General features: G+C 49.0%; 1 protein-coding gene across 5 annotated transcripts in view; it reads right to left on the bottom strand.

The window, feature by feature from the left end:
• Positions 1-26,055, bottom strand: part of cep85 (centrosomal protein 85) — a 66,821-nt gene that overhangs the window by 22,893 nt on the left and 17,873 nt on the right. For all 5 annotated transcript variants that reach the window (XM_085962745.1, XM_085962747.1, XM_085962744.1 and 2 more), the window contains 7 exons: positions 19,671-19,820; positions 10,913-11,736; positions 10,156-10,286; positions 5,711-5,828; positions 4,740-4,925; positions 2,287-2,439; positions 414-568 (listed from right to left, as the gene is read on the bottom strand). In XM_085962745.1, the coding sequence (XP_085818871.1) occupies positions 414-568; positions 2,287-2,439; positions 4,740-4,925; positions 5,711-5,828; positions 10,156-10,286; positions 10,913-11,736; positions 19,671-19,820 (1,717 nt within the window). The remainder of the gene's footprint in view (positions 1-413; positions 569-2,286; positions 2,440-4,739; positions 4,926-5,710; positions 5,829-10,155; positions 10,287-10,912; positions 11,737-19,670; positions 19,821-26,055) is intronic.

The following is a 26,055-nucleotide window of genomic DNA, read 5'->3' as shown; positions in this document are numbered from 1 at the left end:
TGTTTTCCCTCTCCCACCTTCCCAGGAATAGCCTCCCACTTCACTGCTCCTTATTTAGCACTTCAGCATTCCAGACATTTGCAAAATGGAGTCACTGCAAATGCTGGAAATGCACCGCAGGTCACTCAGCATCTAAGAGAAAGAAGTGACAGGCTCCAGTATTGAATGGGGCACCACCTAAAATGCTATCCCACCCTGTGCATTAGCTCCTGACCGACCTACCCGGTAATGCCAGCATTTCCTGTTTTACACCACAGCAGACTGATGGGGTGAGGGAGGGGGAAATGGTCATCCGGTTTTACTATTAACTTGAATTCCAGTCCCAGACCTGGACCTGTTCCTGTAGGTATACATCAATCCACAGGATCAGACCAGAACAGTAAATACAAGCACCAGCCAGCAGGTTACTTTACCCATGAACTGTGGAGACCAGCTCCACCTCCTTCTGCTTCTGATTCTCCAGGATGCTGTCCTTTTCCCTACATCGTGCTCGAGCTTCCCCAAGTTTGGTCTCCAGATCCAGCACTGTACTCTGTAGCAGCTCAGCTTGCAGCTCCACATTCTTTAGCTGCAAAACAGAATCACTGATTCATAACATCCATACTGGCAGGAGGACACAGCATTGTATGCACAGTCTACCCCCCGCACCAGCTCCCGGCCAGAGTACAGGCCCAGCCCCCACACCAGCCCCCGGGTACAGGCCCGGCCCCCACACCAGCCCCCGGGTACAGGCCCGGCCCCCACACCAGCCCCCGGGTACAGGCCCGGCCCCCACACCAGCCCCCGGGTACAGGCCCGGCCCCCACACCAGCCCCCGGGTACAGGCCCGGCCCCCACACCAGCCCCCGGGTACAGGACCGGCCCCCACACCAGCCCCCGGGTACAGGCCCGGCCCCCCCGCACCAGCTCCCGACCCGGGTACAGGCCCGGCCCCCCCACCAGCTCCCGACCCGGGTACAGGCCCGGCCCCCCGACCAGCTCCCGACCCGGGTACAGGCCCGGCCCCCCCACCAGCTCCCGGGTACAGGCCCGGCCCCCCCACCAGCTCCCGGCCCGGGTACAGGCCCGCCACTCCCCCCACCAGCTCCCGGGTACAAGCCCGGCCCCCCCACCAGCTCCCGGGTACAGGCCCGGCCCCCCCACCAGCTCCCGGCACGGTTTCCCCCTCCCTAGCCCACAGGTGCCAATGTCCGAACATTGCCCCAGCTCACTCTGCACAGACCAGGGATCAAGCCTGTGCCACATGGGATGGTCCATTTACCCACTGTGTGAGCAGAGGTAGCATCCGAGAGAGAATCTTTCAATCCACAAAGCTAGGCAGAGAAAATAAACATTTGTTCCCATCAGTTGGTAAAGGCATGCATTGCAAAAAAAGGTGAAACAACCAAAGTTAGTTTGGGATCAATATATAGAACCACAGGATTTACAGCACAAAAGCCATGTGACATATGCCTGCACTGGCTCTGGACTTCCACTGCCCAGCTCTTTCCCCATAGAACTGTATCTTCTCTTGCTTCATATACACAAGCATACCATAATACCCCATAATAATGAAAGACACTGCACATGAATCAAGGCCAGGGAAAACATGCAAAGAGCAGGGAATCAACCACATAAGTTATGAATGAGGGAGCTTACTGTATACTCAAAAAGGCCATATGGTGGTGTGCTCATTGGACTCACTGTATAGCAAAGCAGCAGTCACTAAAGCAAATTAAATCCAAACAAACCAGAGAACAGGACACTATTCCAGTACACATCAATCCTGAGCAGCAACTAAAGTTCTATAGTCTAATGCCACCACACGATAGGAAACTGTACTTTCCTTGTCCTCAAGAGCACGCAGAGCCTGGCTCCCACCCGTGTAAGAACACAGCACAGAAAGACGAGCTTGCAGTTCTACAGCACCTGATCACTTCTTCAGGACACCTCAAAGCACTTCACAGCCAATGGAATGTCTTCTGACGGACAGGGTCAGTCATTTCGAAGAAACCTTTTGGTGGTGCTGGTTAAGTGAGCAGTGTTGGCCAGGGGACCTGGAGAACTCCCTGCTCCTAATTGAACAGTGCCATGGGATCTTTTCTGTCCCTCTGAACAGATAGATGGGGCCCAGTTCAACACCTCGTCACTTATACCAGTTACAGAGCCATATTTTGGTTTTGATGGAAGATTTGAAAACCTCACCCCATGGCGTGTTGTATATTTCCGTGCCCACCCTCCAAGTATTTAACACTACAACCTTGAGTGAAAGATGCTACTTCGCTGAAAACGCAGGGTCAGTCTCACCTGCCGGCTCTGCTTCTGATAGTCATCCAGGGTGGGCAGATCTGCCAGGTACCGCTCCAGAGTTTCAACCCGCTGCTGCTTCTCTCGGTTCTGTTCGGCTTCCTTCTGACACTTCCGCTTCAGGTTGTTGATGTGTTTGTCACGGCCTCGGACCTGCAGCAACACAAGCCAGAGCAGTGAGCGATCCGGTGTGTGTATGTAGACAGCCAGAGCGGTGAGCGACCCAGTGCGTGTGTACATAGACAGCCAGAGCAGTGAGCGATCCAGTGTGTATATATAGATAGCCAGAACAGTGAGCGATCCAGTGTGTGTATATAGACAGCCAGAGCAGTGAGCGATCCAATGCGTGTATATATAGACAGCCAGAACAGTGAGCGACCCAGTGTGTGTGTATATAGACAGCCAGAGCAGTGAGCGACCTAGTGTGCATATATAGACAGCCAGAGCAGACAGCTCCAACAGGGGTCTATGGACAGCAATCAGGAGGGGGAACCTGGGCTGATGCTCTCTCCTAACCTGGGCTGATGCTCTCTCCTAACCTAGAAGCACTGGGACCATTTATAAACACCTTCTGCTCCAGCTGCCCCAGCTAACTCAGTAGATCAAAGGTTAAATGTGGGACTTTGTGGCAGTGTGACACCAGGCAGCACTTCACATTAATCCATCAGGAGCCTGGTAAATTTAACTTTGAACAATGTCCTGCCTGTTTAAAAAAAAATTACAGTCAAGCCCATGGAAATGAACAACATTTGAGAGAATAAAATCTCCACATGTAAACCCTTTTTCCACCTTTTCCAATAATAGCTTTTTCACACAAAGGGTAGTGGAAATCTGGAACTTGCTCCCAAAAAGTCTGTGGATGCTGGGAGACAATTGGAGCTTTCAAGATGGAGCTCACTAGATTTGTGTTAGGTAAGGTTAAGGGATCTGGAGCAAAGGCAGTAAATGGAGTGGAGGTGACAGATCATCCATGATCTAACTGAATGGCAGAACAAATCTGAGGGGCAGAATGGCCTCCTCCGGTCCCTGATAAATGAATAAAACATTTAAATGAATTGCAAAAGTCTGGATTTATTCAATTAAGTGTTGTACTGCCTCTCTAAAGCTTTACCATGTGTCAAGCTCTTTTTACAAGCATTTTGTCTAGGTGTGAAAATCACCAGTAACCAATTCAGTGGTGTTTCAGTCTTTTCCACCGCATCAGGTGCTAGGGCTCAAGCACTTTGGCAATCAATGTGATGAGCATTTGTGTTTAGGTAGGAAAACCGCCTCATCAGGCACCAATGTGCAAAGTTTGTGATGCTTATAACTTACCCACATTTTGGTGGCACACAAACGCTTTGGCAATAAACTGTGGCAGAATACATCATTGCGATAATAATGGAATCGCCACCGGTCTTGCTGATGAGGGGGGACAGTAATTGCGATGCTGAATAGGTTGAAAGTTTCAATTCCCAGAGTGAAATTACTAAACAGTTTGGTGTATCACAAGACTTTCTTTTTAAAAAGAGTTGTGCTGCACTATAAAAGGTGCATATTGTAATGCAACAAATGCATGCTGTTATCCAAAACAACAGGGTGACTTTTACCAATACTGTACTTGCAATTCAGTTTGTATTCCATGTTAGCTGCGTGCCAAACTTAATGCAACAGTTAACAGATAAAAGTATAGAACAGTTAAGTGAATAAAATTACGTGACAAAAATCATTATTCATTTAACAGTTTTCCTCTAACACAAACAGCCCATTCTCATTTGGCTCAGGTAGCAAGAAAAAAAAACAGAAACACCTCTTAAAATAGTTAATGGCCCAAGTTGAATGGATCACTAAATAAAGCCATTGCCAGCAAGCCAGACTATTCAGATTGTGGGACTGGCTGAATGGAACACAGAACATTTGATTGGAACAGGAGTGAGCAAGTTTATAAACAGCAGTGTAGAAGCCCGTCTCATGTTTAAATGTTACCTGTATGCCAGTCGCAAAGCCAACTTAAGTAGTTTAACTGGAAATGTTAACTCGAATAGGCAGGTGTGCAATTAACTGCAAGTACTGTACCGATCTGTGGATTAACCAAACCAGAGCAGTAGCCAGTTTCTGCCACTGGAGGGCACCAGCATTGTGTCATTACAAGTGTATGGCACCACCCAGTGGTAGAATAAAGTACTGCACAAGTTTGGTCAAAGTGCATCCATTAGATGGAAGGCAATCCAGGTGGGTCTTCACAAGAGCTTTATGGGCCACTTATATGACCAAATTTACAGGAACCTGGATTTAAATTTTATATCACGCTGTAGTTACCAACAGATCTTGGTGTTTTGATTGAAGATTTATCCATCAATGAAGCCATTGCAAACCGCCAGGCTCACAATAAAAGTGGAAAGAAGAAGTCTGGCTTTGTGGATGGGACCCCCAGGCCACACCAAGTGCCCCCGTACTACACACTGAACACTTGCCTTTTCTTCCATTTTCTTCATCTCATCCGTGTGCTTCTGAGTATTTTCTTTGAGACTCTCATTCAGGCGACGAATCTCCACTTCTGCCGCTGCTAGTTTTTTCTCCATCTCAGATCTTTCATTACTCAAAGCTTCTGTCCGCTCTGCGTACTGCGCCCGTAAGAAAGCATTTTCCCGTAGAGACTCCTGTAAAATGGAAACAAATCCCCAATTTATAGTTTTTGGACATGCTGAGATCCCATTCATATCTGCATTCTATCATTTTGGCAAATGGAAAGGCTCACGTTAACCTTCAAGTTTCATTGGGTATACAGACAGTCAGTAATGATCCCAGTAAAGAAATTCCAGCACACTGGTGGCATGTAATCGCCATTATATCATAGGTGGGTCAATCATACCCAACCCTCACACCATCACAAAGCTCTCATTGACTTCTCCCCCCCTCCCCACCCTTCTGGAGCTGCATGATGTAAATACATAGACTGAGACAACGACTTTTGGCAACCACACAACTGCATTGAGAAATTACACTATTAGCAGGCAGTTGCATTTATAATCTCTATTTAATATAGTAATATATAGCACAGGCACAATGAGGCAAATGGCCTCTTTCTGTGCTGCAAGGTTATATGCAATACAAAAGTGCACACTTGCTGTCAAAATCTTGTCTCTATTTTAAACACTAACCACAACCATTGCTCACCTGAACTTTCCTCTCGTTCCTCCCAAGCTCCAAATACTTGTCCTACATGCTGTTCTTGTGTTGAAACCAGGACTCATCATACTAGCTTCCACTCCAATTCATTCTTTCCCAGGAACTCCTTCCCTTTCCCCTACACTTTTCAGGCTTTTAAAGCCCAAACTGATCACAATCACCACTTCGCCATGTACCTCTTCTACACTTTTCCACCTTGGTGCCCTGTGTTAGACTTCAGCTCTTGACCTATGTTTCACCATTTAAGCAGCAGTACCTGCAGTCGGAGTATGCAGACATCACTGAGTGGAACAGGACGGCCCAGCAGGGCACTGTGCATTTGTAACTCGCTCTCCCTCATCTTCTGCTCCAGCTGACAGATCTGCTGTTTCTGCCTGCAATGCCATGCAAAGGAACAAAACAAGGACAAAATGTGATCAATACCACCCGTCCAACATGGTTAAAAAAGCACAAACTCAAGAACAGCGTTAGAGTAAGAGTTTTCTTCCCTTCTTTACCATGCGGGACCGATTGATCAGCTGCATACAGTAATGATGTGCACATGGAAATGGAAAACATACGGTAAGTACACGGCATCGTGTTAGCAGTGGTTACATGGAAGCATACGAATTAGCAGCAGGAGTAGGCCACTCGGCCCTTCGAGCCTGCTCCGCCATTCAATATCATGGCTGATCCGATTACTCCACATTCCCGCCTACCCCCGATAACTTTTCATCCCCTTGCTTACCAAGAATCTATCTACCTCTGCCTTAAAAATATTCAAAGACTCTGCTTCCACCGCCCTCTGAGGAAGAGAGTTCCAAAGACTCACGACCCTGAGGAAAAAATTTCTCCTCATCTGTCTTAAATGGGCGACCCCTTATTTTTAAACAGTGACCCCTAGTTCTAGATTCTCCCACAAGAAGAAACATCCTCTCCACATCCACCCTGTCCAGACCCCTCAGGATCTCATGCGTTTCAATCAAGTCACCTCTTACTCTTCTAAACTTCAGCAGATACAAGCCTAGCCTGTCCAACTTTTCCTCATAAAACAACCCGCCCATTCCAGGTACAGGAAACTTTGTGCTATCCGGCACCGACGGGACCGAGCTGTTGCCGTCCCATCAAAACTGCCGGACAAACCAGCGCTAATGTTGAAACATACGGAGATTTTGAGCTCCGTATCTGGCAACAAACCATGTTGCTTCTAAACCGTCGGCCGTACCTTGCAAGCGTCTCTGTAGCTTAGCAACAGCTTCAGCGAGACCTTGCAGAGCCTGACTGGTGGAAAAAAAAGCAATGAAAAGAAAAAAAACCTAACGAAATGGCTCCTGATTTTTGCCAGTGGCTCGAACATTCCAGACAGTTAACCTCCGGATAAACCAAAGTTTCCTGTATTAGTCTGGTAAGCCTTCTCTGAACTGCTTCCAACGCATTTACATCCTTCCTTAAATAAGGAGACCAATACTGTACACAGTACTCCAGATGTGGTCTCACCAATGCCCTATATAGCTGAAGCATAACCTCCCTACTTTTGTATTCAATTCCCCTCGCAACAAACGATAACATTCTATTAGCTTTCCTAATTACCTTTTGCGATTCATGCACTAGGACACCCAGATCCCTCTGCATCTCAGAGCTCTGCAATCTCTCACATTCAGATAATACGCTTCTTTTTTATTCTTCCTGCCAAAATGGACAATTTCACATTTTCCCACATTATACTCTATTTGCCAAATCTTTGCCCACTCACTTAACCTATCTATATCCCTTTGTAGCCTTCTTATGTCCTCTTCACAATTTACTTTCCTACCTATCTTTGTCTCATCAGCAAATTTAGCAACCATACCTTCGGTCCCTTCATCCAAGTCATTTATATAAATTGTAAAAAGTTGAGGCCCCAGCACTGATCCCCGTGGCACACCACTCGTTACATCTTGCCAATCAGAAAATGACCCATTTATGCCTACTGTTTCCTGTTAGCTAGCCAATCTTCTATCCATGCCAATAGGTTACCCCCTACACCATGAGCTTTTATTTTCCACAATAACCTTTGATGTGGCACCTTATCAAATGCCTTCTGGAAATCTAAATACAGTACATCCACCGGTTCCCCTTTATCCACAGCACATGTTACTTCCTCAAAGAACTCCAATAAATTGGTTAAACATGATTTCCCTTGCACAAAACTATGACAACTCTGCCTGATTACTTTGAACTTCAAGTGCTCTGCTATAGAGTCTTTAATAGCTTCTAACATCTTCCCTATGACAGATGTTAAGCTAACTGGCCTGTAGTTTCCTGCTTTCTGAATAAAGGAGTTACATTCACTATTTTCCAATCTAATGGAACCTTCTCCGAATCTAGGGAATTTTGGAAAATTAAAACCAACGCATCAACTATCTCACTAGCCACTTCTTTTAAGACCCTAGGATGAAGTCCATCAGGACCCGGGGACTTGTCAGCCCGCAGCTCCAACAATTTGCTTAGTACCACTTCCCTGGTGATTGCAAAATACCTGTTCAATTCAACTGCCATCTCCTTATTTTCCCATTATTAATTCCCCAGACTCACTTTCTATAGGACCAACGCTCACTTTGTTAACTCTTTTCTTTTTTAAATATCTATAGGAACTCTTACTATCTTTTTATATTTCTAGCTAGCTTTCTCTGGTACAATAATATTTCTTTCCTTAATCATTGGACAGAATATAAAAAACAGCAAAGAATGGCAATCTTCTGATCGGTCACCCATCTTTGCGTAATTATATGCTTTTTCTTTAAGTTTAATACTATCTTTAACTTTAGTTAACCACGGATGGTGGGTCCTCTTGGAATTTTTCTTTCTTGTTGGAATGTATATATTCGGTGTATTTTGAAATATCCCCATAAATGTCTGCCACTGCAACTCTATTACCTATCCCTTAACCTAATTTGCCAGTTGACTTTAGCTAGCTCTGCTTTCATGCCCTCATAATTGCCCTTATTTAAGTTTAAAATACTAGTCTTGGACCCACTCTCCTCTCTCTCAAACTGAATGTAAAATTCAATCATATTATGATCGCTGCTGCCTAGGGGCGCCTTCACTATGAGGTCATTAATTATTCCTATCGCGTTGCACAATACCAGGTCTAGTATAGCCTGCTCTCTGGTTGGCTCCAGAACTGTTGTAAGAAACTATCCCGAAAACATTCCATGAACTCATCTATGCTACTTTTGCCCATCTGATTTTTCTAGTCTATATGCAGATTAAAATCCCCCATGATTACTGCCATACCTTTCTGACAAGCTCCCATTATTTCTTCCTTTATGCTCCATCCTACCATGTGGTTACTGTTAGGGGGCCTGTACACCACTCCCACAAGTGACTTCTTGCCTTTATTATTTCTCATCTCGAACCAAACCGCTTCTACATCCTGGTTCCCTGAACTTAGGTCATCCCTCTCTATTGTGCTAATACCATTAACAGAGCCACACCTCCACCTTCCTAAATGTCATGTACCCTTCAATATTCAGGTCCCAATCTATGTCATCCTACAGTCATGTTTCTGTAATGGCCATCAGATCATATTTATTTATTTCTTGGTTGAAGGTTTTCAAATCAGTTAGTAATCACAGACCCACCCCACATAATACTCATATGAAAGTGCTGCATGTAGAGTGTTTTAATAATGCTTTTAAGAAAACAGGTATTTACTCGCAGATATCATAGATGGGTGGGCCTGCTTCGCGCATCAATTCTGGGGACTCCGCAGCAACTGATGGTCACTATTAGCCACTTAGTGCTGGACAATTTCTAAAGCGGTCAGCAGGCTGGCCAAGGTAAGTGAGGGCACAAGCACCTGTGCACATGCTGCTGGAAGCATGACTCTGCGCCACACTGTCCCACTGGCATGCTCTGCAACAGCTGCACTGTGGGATTGTACACATTTGTGTGAACCCGTTCAGGCAAGTGTTTGAAGGGCCCCCACAGGCACTCTGATCACTTGTCGGGAGGATGGTACAGGGACGTGGAGAGGGGAACCGGCTCCATCTGCAGAGAGCACTGGTTACAAAGTGAGCGATAGCTGTGGGCCTCAAGTCGTGGGCCCAGCCATTGAGAATAATTCGCAAGAACTGAATCAGCGTTGGTTTTATAAAGAGGAGCAGGCTTGAAATTATCTCCTGCCACAAACCCACTGGAAAGTCTCTACAGACCCCAGTTTGAGAAACACTGTGTTGGGACACTTATCTCAGACAACAGCCGATAGCCAGTCAGCCTGGTAAAGTGCAACGGCTCTCTGCCAGGTGCAAGGACCCCGGTGAACTTTGGTGCCAGTCCCAATTCCTTACACCGCAACTAATGCTCAAAATTCAGCACAAATTGCCACTCTAGATCAGAAGGGCCACTCGGACGGCTGGTGTGGAAAATGGATAGGTCATGTAGGTGCTCAGATTGGGGTTGGGGCAGTGCCAAAGGAGCTTTTTTCCTGCATCTAAACCTGTTGTGCCCGACTTGAGAGTACTTCATAAGAGTTTGAGGGAACTTTACTCTGCATCTAGTTGTAATTGACCCAGAAATGCTTGATGGGGTACAGCAAACAGAGCTTTACTCTGCTGCGAACCCATGCTGCACTTGACCGGAGAGCATTTGGCACCAATACATGGGTGGGAGCGTGTTCCTTTCTCACTGACAGCTCTAACCCAGAGGAACGCATTTTTAGAAAACATGGACTGCACATACCTTTCAATCACCATCTCCTTCTCTTTCAACAAGCTCTCATTTGCTTTCATCAGTGGGTCCCATTTGTTAAGGTCCTGATGTGCATAAGTGGTATAGGCAGTAGGGTACTGCTGGGATCCATGGTTCAAAAACTATGGGGAGAGAGGAGACAAAGAATGGTTAAACCTATTGAAAGCCAGGTATAGCTGCACTGAGCATTGCTACCAAGGTCCTCATTTATCAACGGGAAGGTTGCTGCTGACTGAGAACAACTGTTGCCAGAGACACACAGGTCTCACCTGCATGAAACCCATCAGCTCAAAAGGAACAAAGGACGATTGACCAGTTGCATAGGGTCTATCAGGGACCAACACTATAGGAACACAATAGATCTCCAGGCAGGTGTACCAACACCACTTCGGAAAGGAAATACCCGAACAGATATTCAGAGCACGCCTCATGACGCTATTCAACAAATTATTAGAGATAGGTGTCAGTGGAGAACCCGGCCTCATTCGGGTAATTTCCCCACCCAATCTTAGATGTTGAAGCTGCAGGAACATGACCCAGTGAGCGACTGACTGGAGTGTTTGATACAGGTTTGGAGGCAGCTGCTTCAGCCACTGCACGACACAACAGGTCAGGGGTCGGTAGAAATGGCACCGCAAATCTTCAGTAGCAAGATTGCTGGTCCTGCCTCCTCCTAACCCCTCTTCCTTTGCCCCCTCCCTTTTGAGGCAAAAAATGCTGCAACACAAACTGAACGCAACTGCATTACCTGCATTTGTTCCACTTGTAGCCTAAGACTCTCCAATTGCTGCTGTTGCCATGCGGTCAGGTCACAAGGTCTATGATTAGATCGAACGTCAAACTCTTTCCCATGCACTCGTTCCCTTAGCCACATTGGAGCCCACAGAGTTTGCTGTGCTTGTAAACTATGGAGTCCTTCAGGAACAGAGCCTCCGCCATTAGGTCGCAAACAAACTCTCTGTCCCAACAGCCCGCTGTTGGCTGGTGCAGCTTTTCTCTCGGGCAAAGATTTAAAAGTCAGATCATAGCTACTGTAGCTATCCTTGCCTCCAGCACCATTGATGTCATGAGGTGCCTCACCCTTGCTACATTCCTGGAATCTGTACCTGGGGTCACCGTAGATCGTATCCAAAAAAGCAGACTGATTCAAGGTTGGTTCAATGTTAGGAGTTTCAAATTTTCGCACCATCTCCTCCAATCTCAGATGTTCGACATTTGGGTACAAGGAGTAGTCAAGCACATTCGATGTACGTCTGCAGAGATTTGTTGAATCTACAGGCAAAGGTTTAACACTGGTAGAAGATTCTTCCATTTCACTGGCCCTGGTCTCAAAGTTGGAAACATCTACCCCATTCAGCTTGGACAACGAAGACCATTCTTTCCCAGAGCTTTGATCTCTTGTATCGGAGGGACTACTTGGCTGCCCTGACACAGAACTGAATCCTGGATCACCCACTAGATGGAGATTAGATGGCGAGTTGCCAGAGGTGGAAGGCATAACATGGGCGGTGGGGATGATGGACTGAGCGCGGATAGGTTTGAAGGAGGAACTCCCGCTGGAGCTGCAGAAATCTATGGAAGTGAAAGAAAAAGAAAAAGTACAGCAAAAAATCAATTTATCCTAAGAATAGTCACAATCATCGCAACACAGGGCTCAGTGATAACTGTTCAGTAGGACAAATGGTTCTTTGGATTTATCTATCGGAGCTTCTTTTCAAGTAACTAATTCCCCAAACACTCGTACTACACGGTCACACACAAATGTTTCAATCCAGTTAACCCAAAGCAATTTTTTTTAAATAAATACAAGTAGATTTAAACCCCTTTGGGCACAAATGAACAAAAATAATGAACTGACCCTTCCCAATTCTGCTTAGCCCAACACCCCAATGATTTGATTTTACAATGCTGCACTTGGAGAATTCAAGATTGTTGCCAGCTATTTGTCACGGTATGAATCACAGCATTTAAAGTAACGTTAGTTATATTTGGGCGGGGGGGGGGGGGGGGGGGGGGGGAATTAACTAGTGTATGATTTACCATTCATTAATTTTACAAACCCTCAAAAAACCACATTAACAACAGTTTTGCTGCATCAGAAAGAAAAACCGAGGCGTACCTCAAAAGCACATGGCAGAAATTCAGCAGTCTCGCTCAAGAATCAGACTGCGCCCTAGCTCTGCATTTACACTGACACTAAAACTTATAGTAGAAATGCATCCAATGTGAATTTTCCTCTCTAATGCAGCAAAACTAATTGCATCGTGTGATTGGAGGGTCTGTCAAATGAGTGCGGTAAATGATATCTAGGTGCCTCCTCCCATAACACAACTAAGAAGTGACCTAAAATGTCCTCTTCCAGAAGTCTCGCTCCACAGTCCGGTCGAGTCCCGATTTAAGCGGCATTTACACTATAACTGTTGCATTGGTGCAAAGCTGGGGTTAAACACGTGACAAACTACATTAGGTGAAAGCATGCAGTTTCTAACCAGTGAAATGCAGAATGAAGTAAATTTAGTTTTCAAGAATCTGTCGAGATTTGCTCTCCACACAAAGAGAAACAGAAAATGAGGCTGCACATTCAGCCAGATTGCCAGGGCTGTACAGGCCATTTCAAAACGGTTTAATATTCTACACCCAATTGGTTGTGTGAATAAAATGTATGAACAGTTATTGAAATTTTTTTCAAAGAATAGAATAAATTTAAATTTGCAGTTTAACACTTCAGAAAAGTTGCAACACAGAACTAGGTTCCATTAGTAATTGACTGGCCCCTCTGGGACAGAGGCTGTACTCCTTCAACAAGCTGATCTGACCCAGATACGGAATAAAGTACTGTACCAAAATATACAGGAACAAATCTTCAATTATAATTATTTCTATGCAGGCACCAGTTGTAACCTTGATCATTTAATGTCTATAACCGTTTGAGATTAAGTATTTTTCCAACAGCATCCATGGAAAAACAAACACTATTTTTAGACATTAACATCATCTACAGGAGCTTCAGATAGCAACAAAACAGACTAGATTAACAGGAGACTGAGCTTCACTCATGCAATTTATTTTAAAATAAGCTGAGGGGTTCAGAAGAGGCAAAAACAAAACTGGGAATGAGGTCAGAAATGCCAATATCCAATTTAGAATCTTACCGTCATAAATCTCTGGAATGCAACACCTAATCTACAATAAACTCCATATGTGCAACACAGACATTTTAAATACCGTATGAAACAAATGAATGCCCCAACTTTCACCTTGAACACCAGCTTTGCTCAGACATGCAAATAGTTGCTGATCAATAGTATAAGTGAAACTAACTGTATTCGTCAGTATCGAGCAGAGTGGCTGGTTGGGGGATGGGGGGGGGGGGGGGGGGAGGAGAAATGAGTACACCTCGTTCCATTTTGTCAGCGAGAACATTGGCAAAAAGGGTTGCTGGTATAATTAGCACCGCTTCTCAAGTTTCACGAATGGAAATGCAGAGCTTGTACGCGGTCCCACTAACTGTCAGACTTAGAGATACAGCAATGGGTCTTTGAGAGCAAAATAATCCCCGGGGTCAACCCATGAATTTCAAACGCACAGAAAGATGCTCCGATGCTTCTATGAATTGCCAATGTTGAGTTTCAGGTATTTTAGAAATGTACACAATTTCCAAACTCGCTCAATGCCAGATCTAAAAAAGAAAATGCAGAGCTAGTCTTTCAGCATTGAGAGTGTGAGCGAGATATTAATGTTTCAGGCAGACCCTTTATCACAACAGTGCTGTGTATTGCTAACATTTTATGATTTTGTTCAAGGTTTCAGCAATTGCAGATTTTTCTTTTAATTCCTTGAGATTTAAAAGATTTTGGGGGCTTCAGTAGAATTGAAAATCACAAGTGTTATTAAAATAGCATATAAATTTAATCTGTAGGAGCAGCATTAACCACCCCGCCATCATCTGTCCAGCACAGGCAAGGCCACATTACGTGGCCAGCACTGGTGAGAATACAGCTGGACCAACACAAACATACTGCACCAAGTCCACATACTTAAGCAAGCACCGAGTGGTATTTCAATTTCCTGCACAAATGTACAATATGGTCAGATATTACAGATCAGCTCAGAGTGCCTGCTAGTATGGACGCAGTACATTTCTGCACATCCCCAGTTTAGTTTCTTCAAATACATTTTATCCTTATTTAGGTCTCCTTGCATCATAGATCATTCTGTAACTGAGATGGCAGAGAGGATACTCACTCCCAACTCCTAACTGATGTATATTGAAGTGGCTCGGAGCCAGACTGTTTCAACTCAGATTGGCACCTATCCCCATGATACTGACAAGAACACACGGGGAAATAAGAGACTATGCTGCTAGATCTAGCTCCAACATTGCAGTAACATTGCTGTAATTGAACATTTTTTTTTTAGGTCTATAGCTGGGCAGTCATGCAATATCCAAAATATATGAGTTACGACATACAACATGACAGATGTTAGATATTTCATGACAAAAGCAAACATTCAATTTCTAAATGCCAACAGTATTTTGACATTCAAATATTCTATCAGTAATCATATCCCTGAGCGAACGGACACTGGTACCAAGAGCAAAGCATCCATTTCTTAGAGCCCATTAGTGAATGTTGTGCCAACTCACTGCTGCTGCCTCTTCTACCAATTATATGCAAGGTTGTATCCAAGAATTTCTAATTGACAACAGTCTGCTACACAACCCACCCCAGTCATTAGCATAAAGTCTTTTGAGAAGAGGCTGTATTATATACCAGTCATGCACACAGGCTTGAGTCAGACTGTTTTTCAAGCTAGATACAAGAAGTCTGCAATATGATTGCATACCGATTTTACCACAGACTGATTGCAGTACACATTCTTTGCACTAGTCAGCCAATCCCTATACAATTACATGCTTTTGGTAGCTTATTTGCTATACCCGATAATGATTCACTCCTGAAGACCCTCCTTCACCAATATTGGCACAGACTGTACAAACATGCGTGTGCAAGGGTCTCCGGGGGGGGGGGGGGGGGGAGCGAGCCACCGAGGGAGGGCGGGTCCCCGGGGGGAGCGAGCCACCGAGGGAGGGCGGGTCCCCGGGAGCGAGCCACCGAGGGAGGGCGGGTCCCCGGGAGCGAGCCACCGAGGGAGGGCGGGTCCCCGGGAGCGAGCCACCGAGGGAGGGCGGGTCCCCGGGAGCGAGCCACCGAGGGAGGGCGGGTCCCCGGGAGCGAGCCACCGAGGGAGGGCGGGTCCCCGGGAGCGAGCCACCGAGGGAGGGCGGGTCCCCGGGAGCGAGCCACCGAGGGAGGGCGGGTCCCCGGGAGCGAGCCACCGAGGGAGGGCGGGTCCCCGGGAGCGAGCCACCGAGGGAGGGCGGGTCCCCGGGAGCGAGCCACCGAGGGAGGGCGGGTCCCCGGGAGCGAGCCACCGAGGGAGGGCGGGTCCCCGGGAGCGAGCCACCGAGGGAGGGCGGGTCCCCGGGAGCGAGCCACCGAGGGAGGGCGGGTCCCCGGGAGCGAGCCACCGAGGGAGGGCGGGTCCCCGGGAGCGAGCCACCGAGGGAGGGCGGGTCCCCGGGAGCGAGCCACCGAGGGAGGGCGGGTCCCCGGGAGCGAGCCACCGAGGGAGGGCGGGTCCCCGGGAGCGAGCCACCGAGGGAGGGCGGGTCCCCGGGAGCGAGCCACCGAGGGAGGGCGGGTCCCCGGGAGCGAGCCACCGAGGGAGGGCGGGTCCCCGGGAGCGAGCCACCGAGGGAGGGCGGGTCCCCGGGAGCGAGCCACCGAGGGAGGGCGGGTCCCCGGGAGCGAGCCACCGAGGGAGGGCGGGTCCCCGGGAGCGAGCCACCGAGGGAGGGCGGGTCCCCGGGAGCGAGCCACCGAGGGAGGGCGGGTCCCCGGGAGCGAGCCACCGAGGGAGGGCGGGTCCCCGGGAGCGAGCCACCGAGGGAGGGCGGGTCCCCGGGAGCGAGCCACCGAGGGAGGGCGGGTCCCCGGGAGCGAGCCACCGAGGGAGGGCGGGTCCCCGGGAGCGAGCCACCGAGGGAGGGCGGGTCCCCGGGAGCGAGCCACCGAGGGAGGGCAGGTCCCCGGGAGCGAGCCACCGAGGGAGGGCGGGTCCCCGGGAGCGAGCCACCGAGGGAGGGCGGGTCCCCGGGAGCGAGCCACCGAGGGAGGGCGGGTCCCCGGGAGCGAGCCACCGAGGGAGGGCGGGTCCCCGGGAGCGAGCCACCGAGGGAGGGCGGGTCCCCGGGAGCGAGCCACCGAGGGAGGGCGGGTCCCCGGGAGCGAGCCACCGAGGGAGGGCGGGTCCCCGGGAGCGAGCCACCGAGGGAGGGCGGGTCCCCGGGAGCGAGCCACCGAGGGAGGGCGGGTCCCCGGGAGCGAGCCACCGAGGGAGGGCGGGTCCCCGGGAGCGAGCCACCGAGGGAGGGCGGGTCCCCGGGAGCGAGCCACCGAGGGAGGGCGGGTCCCCGGGAGCGAGCCACCGAGGGAGGGCGGGTCCCCGGGAGCGAGCCACCGAGGGAGGGCGGGTCCCCGGGAGCGAGCCACCGAGGGAGGGCGGGTCCCCGGGAGCGAGCCACCGAGGGAGGGCGGGTCCCCGGGAGCGAGCCACCGAGGGAGGGCGGGTCCCCGGGAGCGAGCCACCGAGGGAGGGCGGGTCCCCGGGAGCGAGCCACCGAGGGAGGGCGGGTCCCCGGGAGCGAGCCACCGAGGGAGGGCGGGTCCCCGGGAGCGAGCCACCGAGGGAGGGCGGGTCCCCGGGAGCGAGCCACCGAGGGAGGGCGGGTCCCCGGGAGCGAGCCACCGAGGGAGGGCGGGTTCCCCGGGAGCGAGCCACCGAGGGAGGGCGGGTCCCCGGGAGCGAGCCACCGAGGGAGGGCGGGTCCCCGGGAGCGAGCCACCGAGGGAGGGCGGGTCCCCGGGAGCGAGCCACCGAGGGAGGGCGGGTCCCCGGGAGCGAGCCACCGAGGGAGGGCGGGTCCCCGGGAGCGAGCCACCGAGGGAGGGCGGGTCCCCGGGAGCGAGCCACCGAGGGAGGGCGGGTCCCCGGGTGCGAGCCACCGAGGGAGGGCGGGTCCCCGGGAGCGAGCCACCGAGGGAGGGCGGGTCCCCGGGAGCGAGCCACCGAGGGAGGGCGGGTCCCCGGGAGCGAGCCACCGAGGGAGGGCGGGTCCCCGGGAGCGAGCCACCGAGGGAGGGCGGGTCCCCGGGAGCGAGCCACCGAGGGAGGGCGGGTCCCCGGGAGCGAGCCACCGAGGGAGGGCGGGTCCCCGGGAGCGAGCCACCGAGGGAGGGCGGGTCCCCGGGAGCGAGCCACCGAGGGAGGGCGGGTCCCCGGGAGCGAGCCACCGAGGGAGGGCGGGTCCCCGGGAGCGAGCCACCGAGGGAGGGCGGGTCCCCGGGAGCGAGCCACCGAGGGAGGGCGGGTCCCCGGGAGCGAGCCACCGAGGGAGGGCGGGTCCCCGGGAGCGAGCCACCGAGGGAGGGCGGGTCCCCGGGAGCGAGCCACCGAGGGAGGGCGGGTCCCCGGGAGCGAGCCACCGAGGGAGGGCGGGTCCCGGGAGCGAGCCACCGAGGGAGGGCGGGTCCCCGGGAGCGAGCCACCGAGGGAGGGCGGGTCCCCGGGAGCGAGCCACCGAGGGAGGGCGGGTCCCCGGGAGCGAGCCACCGAGGGAGGGCGGGTCCCCGGGAGCGAGCCACCGAGGGAGGGCGGGTCCCCGGGAGCGAGCCACCGAGGGAGGGCGGGTCCCCGGGAGCGAGCCACCGAGGGAGGGCGGGTCCCCGGGAGCGAGCCACCGAGGGAGGGCGGGTCCCCGGGAGCGAGCCACCGAGGGAGGGCGGGTCCCCGGGAGCGAGCCACCGAGGGAGGGCGGGTCCCCGGGGGGAGCGAGCCACCGAGGGAGGGCGGGTCCCCGGGGGGGAGCGAGCCACCGAGGGAGGGCGGGTCCCCGGGGGGCGAGCGAGCCACCGAGGGAGGGCGGGTCCCCGGGGGCGGGCGAGCCACCGAGGGAGGGCGGGTCCCCGGGGGCGAGCCACCGAGGGAGGGCGGGTCCCCGGGGGCGAGCCACCGAGGGAGGGCGGGTCCCCGGGGGCGAGCCACCGAGGGAGGGCGGGTCCCCGGGGGCGAGCCACCGAGGGAGGGCGGGTCCCCGGGGGCGAGCCACCGAGGGAGGGCGGGTCCCCGGGGGGAGCCACCGAGGGAGGGCGGGTCCCCGGGAGCGAGCCACCGAGGGAGGGCGGGTCCCCGGGAGCGAGCCACCGAGGGAGGGCGGGTCCCCGGGGGGGAGCGAGCCACCGAGGGAGGGCGGGTCCCCGGGAGCGAGCCACCGAGGGAGGGCGGCTCCCCGGGGGGGAGCGAGCCACCGAGGGAGGGCGGGTCCCCGGGGGGGAGCGAGCCACCGAGGGAGGGCGGGTCCCCGGGGGGGGGTCACCGAGCATTATAAATGAGAATCAGTCAAGGCTGCAGTAGGGGACGGTGTAATTCAGTGCCCCCCGAGTTATGAAGGGGAAATAAAAAAAGGATCAGGTTCAGCTGTGATGTCCCACCAAGAACAGTCACTGCCTACAGGAGGGGAAAGCAGAGTCAGGTAGATCAGATTTTCACATGTCTGTATTTCCAGAGTATGAAAGAAAGACAGGTGTTGCCCCATCAAGTCTTGAAAGACATATGAAAGCACTGAATATGAATTCCTTTGGTAAAGTTTAGTGACTGCTTGCCATGGTCAATTTGCACAAGCAAGGTTTCAAAAGTAGCAATTAAATGAATGCGTTTTTTGGTGGTGTTGGTTGAGGGAACAATGTTGGTCACAACACCAGGAAAACTCCCCGTCATGTGACCAGGCAAACAACAGCCCAGTTTAATGTCTATCTGAAAGACGGCACTCAGTACTGCACTCAAGTGTCAGCCTAGGTTATGTGATGGCGTGGGGCTGAAAACCACAAACTTGCAACTCAGAGGCGACAGAGCTACCAGCTGAGCCAAGCGGCACAGCCATTTACACACGTCTCAATAAGCAAGCGTGTTACGTTTCAAACAATGTCAAAAAGATAACTACACGCAAGTTTTATTTTTGTTAATTTTCTCCCCTCTCTCCTCAAGGCATTATCTATATCTAGCTGCCTGCCAGAACCTACACAAGTGATACTATCAGTGAGCCTTCAACTTTGAATGTCAGTAGACTATTTTTCTAAAGAGGGGCATCACAGCCAAGTCCAATCCATTCCTCACTCAACACATATACTTTCCAACAGGAGTTACTTACTGACATGATAAACCCTGGCTGATTTCCCCCTACCTAACCCAGGGCCACTATTGCAATGGAGATCAACTGATTAGACACTGACCAGGAAATGATCCTGGGACCTTCATGGCTCAGTTACAGTCCGAGGCCAAGCTCAGGTTCTATTATTTGATGAACACATGTGCAATGCAGCCTAAAACCTCAAAGCACTTTTATGCAGACTGCACTTTCCCCCGTATATTTCTAATCAACTCACCGTCTGTGCTATCAGAACAAGATGTTCCCAAAGCAGTGTCCCCGCTGTCGGCTGTACTGGGCCGCCTTTCTGTCCTGCGTTGGAACTTTTCTGAAAGTATTGGCGTTTGCCACTCAGTTTCACAATAACTTCCTCTCTGTAAATCAGAATCTGTGGAGAGGGAAAGGATTCATTTTAAAATACCACACCTGCCTTCATCATGACTGCATTTTGATTCTACTAACTCTGGTCGATTGCACAACTGATCAAACTGCATGCAATGGTTAGTACTGGCAGTGAATAAAGTTTGTAAATCCCTATATAATGGGTGGGAGATAGAAAGGCTTGGAATTTTAGGGTAAATGCAATGATCCTGCACCCCCAACAAGGAAGCTGTGCAGAAAGGGAGCAGAGGTTGGAGACAAGGTTATGACATTGTAGTGCTGATTTTCAGATCCATGTTCCCCTCGAGCATGGCTTCCCATTGGGAGTGCTGGATTGCTGAACTTACCTACTTTACTGTTCACTTACAAAATGTTCCTACGGTAAATGGAGTGGCTTACACTAACTATAATTGTTTAAACAACTCACTCCGCTTAGCACACATGATCAGAAACGAGGAAACATGGATTTTTCTCTTCGAGGTTCCAAGTTTCCCTGAGGGAAAGTCTTATCACTTTGGTACACTGGAAGAACACTGCAGCACGACAAGTTTAATACAGGAGGGCCACAAGGATAAACACATCCAAAGTGCAGGGATTAGATTAAAGAGAGTGACTATTACAAACTGCTTGCTCCGAGCTGGAGACTGTAGCTCAAATCCAGCAAACGTCCCTGCTACTCTGCAGAAACATAGGGCCAACTATGCTGACATTACTGTTCATAGTTTTGGTTAGGGAATTTCCAGTGTTTAGTCTCTAGATCAGCAGCATCAAACGAAGCAATTAAACTCCAGAAATCCCCATTTACCAAACAATGAGGCTAAAATTAACCAAAATATGACACAATGGGAAAAGGTAAAACCATTAATATTTTCTCCAGCACTCTAACTAGCACCCTCTAGTGGACAAAAGCAAAATACTGCAGATGCTGGAAATCTGAAATAAAAACAGAAAATGCTGGAAATACTCACGACGTTCTGACGAAAGGTCATCGACCTGAAACGTTAAACTCTGTTTCTCTCTCCACAGATGCTGCCTGACCTGAGTATTTCCAGCTTTTTCTATCCTCTAGTGGACCATTGAGTAAATGCACCACATGGTGCGGTACCAGAAAGGTTCCTGCTTCAGTCCCTATGCGGAGTTAGCTGATCTTGGTGGGGCAGCAGTGTTGGGTAAATTAAAAAAATTGTACTTGGTATCTGGTCCTAATCTCTATCCAGCGATCCCTGCTGGACATCATGGATGGCGTGTTGGATGTCAGGCAAGGAAAGGATCAGGCTCTGCCACTGTGGCTTTCAATCAAACCTGCCCACACTCACTGATTAAGGTCAGACATGACGGAACCCCACTTCAGCATGCAGCTCTGCTTTCCAGGAAGGAGAAAACTGGGGCAAAAAAAACCCAGAACATAGCCCAATTAAAGGTGATGCTGTTATGGGGTAACATTGTTAATTACAAAAGTTCTAGGAATAGAATGAAGATGAATAAATACTTCATCTTCATGTTCAACTGAAATGTCAGCAAAAGCTTCTGCAATTCACATCTATTGCATGCTAGTCACAGCATCTTTCACAGAGTTGATTATTCAGCTCCATATTGTACTGGAGTGTGAAATTGGACAAGCAATTCAAAGTTAACCCCATAAAACTAAGCTGAAGATTTACTTTCATTAGTTAGCCTTTGTAAGAAGTGGAAAGGACAGATTTACAACATCTGGGTTATCGCACAACACGGCTCCTCAAATCAATGTGTTATTCATTTGGGGTGGAGTATTTCAGTTAGTCGGTTGTGGTTTAAAGCACTGCTCCTGTGGGTCTATTCGCTCGAGACAAAGATGCAGTTACACAGAATTGCACTGCAATTTTTTCAGCTAAGGAAACCTGCATATCAGAGGAAAAACCATTCAAATTCTTGCCATGGAGAGAGTGCAGCAAAGATTCACTAGACTGATACCTGGGATGGCAGGAATGACGTATGAGGAGAGATTGGGTCGATTGGGCTTATATTCGCTAGAGTTTAGATGAATGAGAGGGGATCTCATTGAAACTTACAAAATTCTAACAGGACTAGACAGACTAGATGCAGGAAGGATGTTCCCGATGGCAGGGGAGTCCAGAACCAGGGGTCACAGTCTAAGGATAAGGGGTAAGCCATTTAGGACAGAGATGAGGAGGAATTTCTTCATCCAGAGAGTGGTGAACCTGTGGAATTCTCTACCACAGAAGGCAGTTGAGGCCAATTCATTAAATATATTCAAGAAGGAGTTAGATATATTTCTTAAGGCTAAGGGGATCAAGGGATATGGGGAGAAAGCAGGGATAGGGTACTGAAATTGGATGATCAGCCATGATCTCATCGAATGACGGAGCAGGCTCGAGGGGCCGAATGGCCTACTCCTGCTCCATTTTAAAACACTGTTCAGGGTTAAAATTTATTTGAACTGGTGGAGTTTCCATTCACTTCAAGCACAATCATTTGCAATTTATTAGGAGCATAGATTGTGTAGTACCAAGACACACAAACCAGTGGTGTCTCATTTCAGATCCAGGTCTTGTTGACCTGGTCCCCCTACCCCACATAGAGACTGCTAGAAGCAATCTGAAGTTACTGCACAACCAGTGGAGAAAGGTAACTGCTAGCCAAGAGCACTAGAACACACTATTTAACATACAGCATTTTTCACAACTAACCTTGTCCTTCCTTCATTCCATTCACATCCCCATGCAACAGGTGCTGGTATTCCACAAACACCATGACAGCTTACATACTGTTACAACTGCTTGCATTCATTCAAAAATTGATGGGCAATAATAAACAGACATGGTTAAACGGACAGTTAAACATCAATGTCACAGCACGCATCCAGCAACACTTAACTATAGGAGTTGAAAATTGCTCGCACATTATTCATCTTTCTTTAGGATCAAGTTGTTCTTTTATGCTACATTAAGCAAAGGTCTATAGCCTTAGATAAAAAAATCAGTTTCTGCAAAAACAAAGATTCCCTTTCCACCTTCTTACCTGAAAACTCCAAATTCCACTGAGGTTTGTTTGGACAGACATCAGCTTCCAGTGCCTGCCCCAGGTGGGCAGTCTCCATATCTGAGCCTTAACAGCATGTGGACAGGATATTCAACAATGGCGGGCATCACAGCAGTGTGCTTTGCTTTTCGTCTGATGTCCAGACATTTTGCAAGAACGGTTGCTGGATTAGCAATGTTAGTAAGAAAGACAGACTTGAATTTTTATAGTGCCTTTCATGACCTCAGGTAATCCCAAAGCAATTTACAGCCAATGAAGTACTTTTGGAAGTGTCGTCACTGCTGTAATGTAGGAAACGGGGCAGCCAATTTGCACACAGCAAGGTCCCACAAACAGCAATGTGATGAGCAGAATTTTTAAAAAATGATTGATGTTAGTTGAGGATAAATATGGGCCAGGACACCAGGGAGAACGCCCCTGCTTTTCTTCAAAAGAGTGCCGTGGGAGCTTTTACATCCACCTGAGGGGGCAGACGGGGCCTCAGTTTAACTTCTCATCCAAAAGATGGCACCTCTGACAGTGAAGCACTCCATTTGTACTGCACTGGGAGTGTCACCCTAGATTTTGTGTTCAAGTCTCTGGTATGGGACTAGAACCCACAACCTTCTGACTCAGAGGCGAGAATGCTACCACTGAGCCACGGCTGATCCTGGTTGATCTTTTCCCTCCCCAATTCAAAAGGCACCATAGCCAACTTTAGTATTCCTATTATACTACCTGATTAAGATCAACTACTTCGACATAGACCAGGGATCAGACCCGAAACTTTCCTGGGCTATATGGTTCATTACCACTGTCTCCTTCTCACGGTTTCCTGTTTCAAAGACTTGGGATGAAATAGCAGACAAGTCTCCACTGAGCAGTCTGGCCAGAAATCAGTGAAGTTATTCTCACTAGACTAATGAAGGGGAGACGTTCTTGCTCCCAAAAATCTATATTCTACCACTAGGAAACCGAGGACTTCTGGCGATGGAAGCTTTGCCCTTCAACTCCCTGTAAAACACTTGTCATCATGGCACACAGGCCTAGGATCAGTACAACCACAATCAATTGCTGTTCTTCGTGCTCATTTCCTGCTCGATAGTTACCTGATTTACAACAGCGGGTGTCTTACTCGTCAGAAATGCAGTAATTTACATATAATTTACGTATATTTACTAATGAACCAACATGTTCTGAAAAGGTTTAATTTTTTTCTTTTTGTTAGATGCCTTGCTGTCATATCACTTCCTGATTGGACGGGAAAGAGACAAGTTCCCAAGCTGCTCTATAACTGTTTGGTAGGAGATGCATCTTCACATTTCCTATCATCAGGGAAATAAAAAGTCTGGGGCAGATCCTATTATTGCTGCCCCATTCAGGAATGGCTGGAGGTTCCACATGGCATTGGAAAAAGCACCATTGAGACATGCTGAGCTGCCAAATCCAAGAATTAGCTCTAGCAGTCAGTCATTAAAGCATTCCACAAGCAAAAAAGTTACACTGCAGCCAGTCTTGGACAAGTAGATCGCTATAGCAACCTTTCCAGAGTTTCTTCTATACTCAGAAGTAGCTGCAGTTAATTAAACAAATACTCATTAGGGTTTTGCTGAATGGTCTTGTGGTCTATATTGTGGTGAAAGGTCCAAGAACAGAAACCGGCAGAATACAGATAAGATCAGACCTCGAATTACACTACTGCACCTCACCTGGGACATTGTTCCTCCCAGCAAAAAGTTACATACAAGCACAAGACAGCGCAAGTTAAGATGTCTACAACCTGACAAGTACAGTACGCTGTCTCAAATGCACAATACTACACCTCCCCCTCCACAGGTAATGAGACCAATTTAGAGGGCACTTTGCCACGGTTATCAGTGCTTGGATTCATACTGATGCTGCACCCGTCTGATCACCTGTTTAATTAAGGTGTCAGCTATTAGCTGCAATAAGCAGTTCAGGGCAACCCATATGAAATAGATAGTTGGCCTCTGGTCACTGGAAGCAGTGCGCTCTGTACCAAGTTTCTTCAAATGGAGGATGATTCACATGCAGTTTAAAACAGGACAGCATTTGGTGGAATGCCAGCCTCTTGCCTGCATACAATATCCTTTTTCCCTTTCCCAAGATGCTGGTCCAATTTTTGATTCAATTAAAGATTATGCTAGCATATTATTTATTTACAACTAATGCTGATTACAGCTCTCCTCTCTAATCCATGGAGTCATTGCGCCTTAATTAAAAAAAAGTTTAGATGCAGCTCTGGAACAGAATAAATGTAGTATTTCACTAATGAATGCTCAGACACAGTTTTGCTGTTTTAACTACTGCTAATGTCTTCTTTTCCTAACTTAATACAAGTCCTACAGGATAGGGTTGACGCATGTTTTTATACAATCTAGAGAACTTGCAATCGATGCAGCCAATTTTATCACACTCACAAACATGAAGACATTTCTCCTAACAAAAGTAATTTCTGTACACTCTCATTGGGATTGTAAGACCATGTAACATCACTGAGCAAAATTTTAAGTTCAATAAAATATCTGTGCCAAAAACTCTCAAATACTTCCCATTTACAGACAGTGCAATGAATTTTGAGAACAGATAGCTGGGATTTTCTGAAGGAAAAAAACCCCACGATACCAGTCCAAGCCTGATCTCATTCCCACACAGCAGTACAGACAAGCTTGTTAATGCTTACATCAACAAAATCAGTGTTTGCATTAGCAGAGATATTTTAGAAGGGCAAGGCAGATCTCAGGCCAGTGTAAACTTATACTGCTTCAACACTGAATGCTACAATAGCAGATTGCCAGGAGGGAAAATAAACTAATACATTTTCTTTCATCTCCAAGCAGATTATAATTAACTTAAGGTTATTTAAAAACTTTTTTTAAATTGTGATAATTTGTTAAGAATTGTGAACGGTTATCAAGTGCCTGCAACTACAAGAGCAGGAGGGAGATGGACTTGGGAAACTTCCACTGTCAGTACATTTCTTTCAACTCCTTTTGAAGTGCTAACTTGGAATAAAGGGAGGGGGAAAGAGGAAGGGTGAAGCCTGCCAGGGTCCCCGACTCAAATTGCTATCCAGCGACACTCGTGTCAAGTGAGGACTGGATTGGGCTCAACTACAATGCTTCTTACAGTCAAATTGCCTGCCATTCATCGTTTTGACTCAAAATGAGGAATTTGGACAAGGTGCCCAAAGTCAGCCGACA

Source organism: Somniosus microcephalus, chromosome 20 (genome assembly GCF_052327205.1).
Source record: "Somniosus microcephalus isolate GS21.2 chromosome 20, FLI_Smic_1.0, whole genome shotgun sequence".
Classification (NCBI taxonomy): Eukaryota; Metazoa; Chordata; class Chondrichthyes; order Squaliformes; family Somniosidae; genus Somniosus; species Somniosus microcephalus.
The sequence above is the reverse complement of the archived record's forward strand: the minus strand, read 5'-3'. Positions and strand labels throughout refer to the sequence as shown.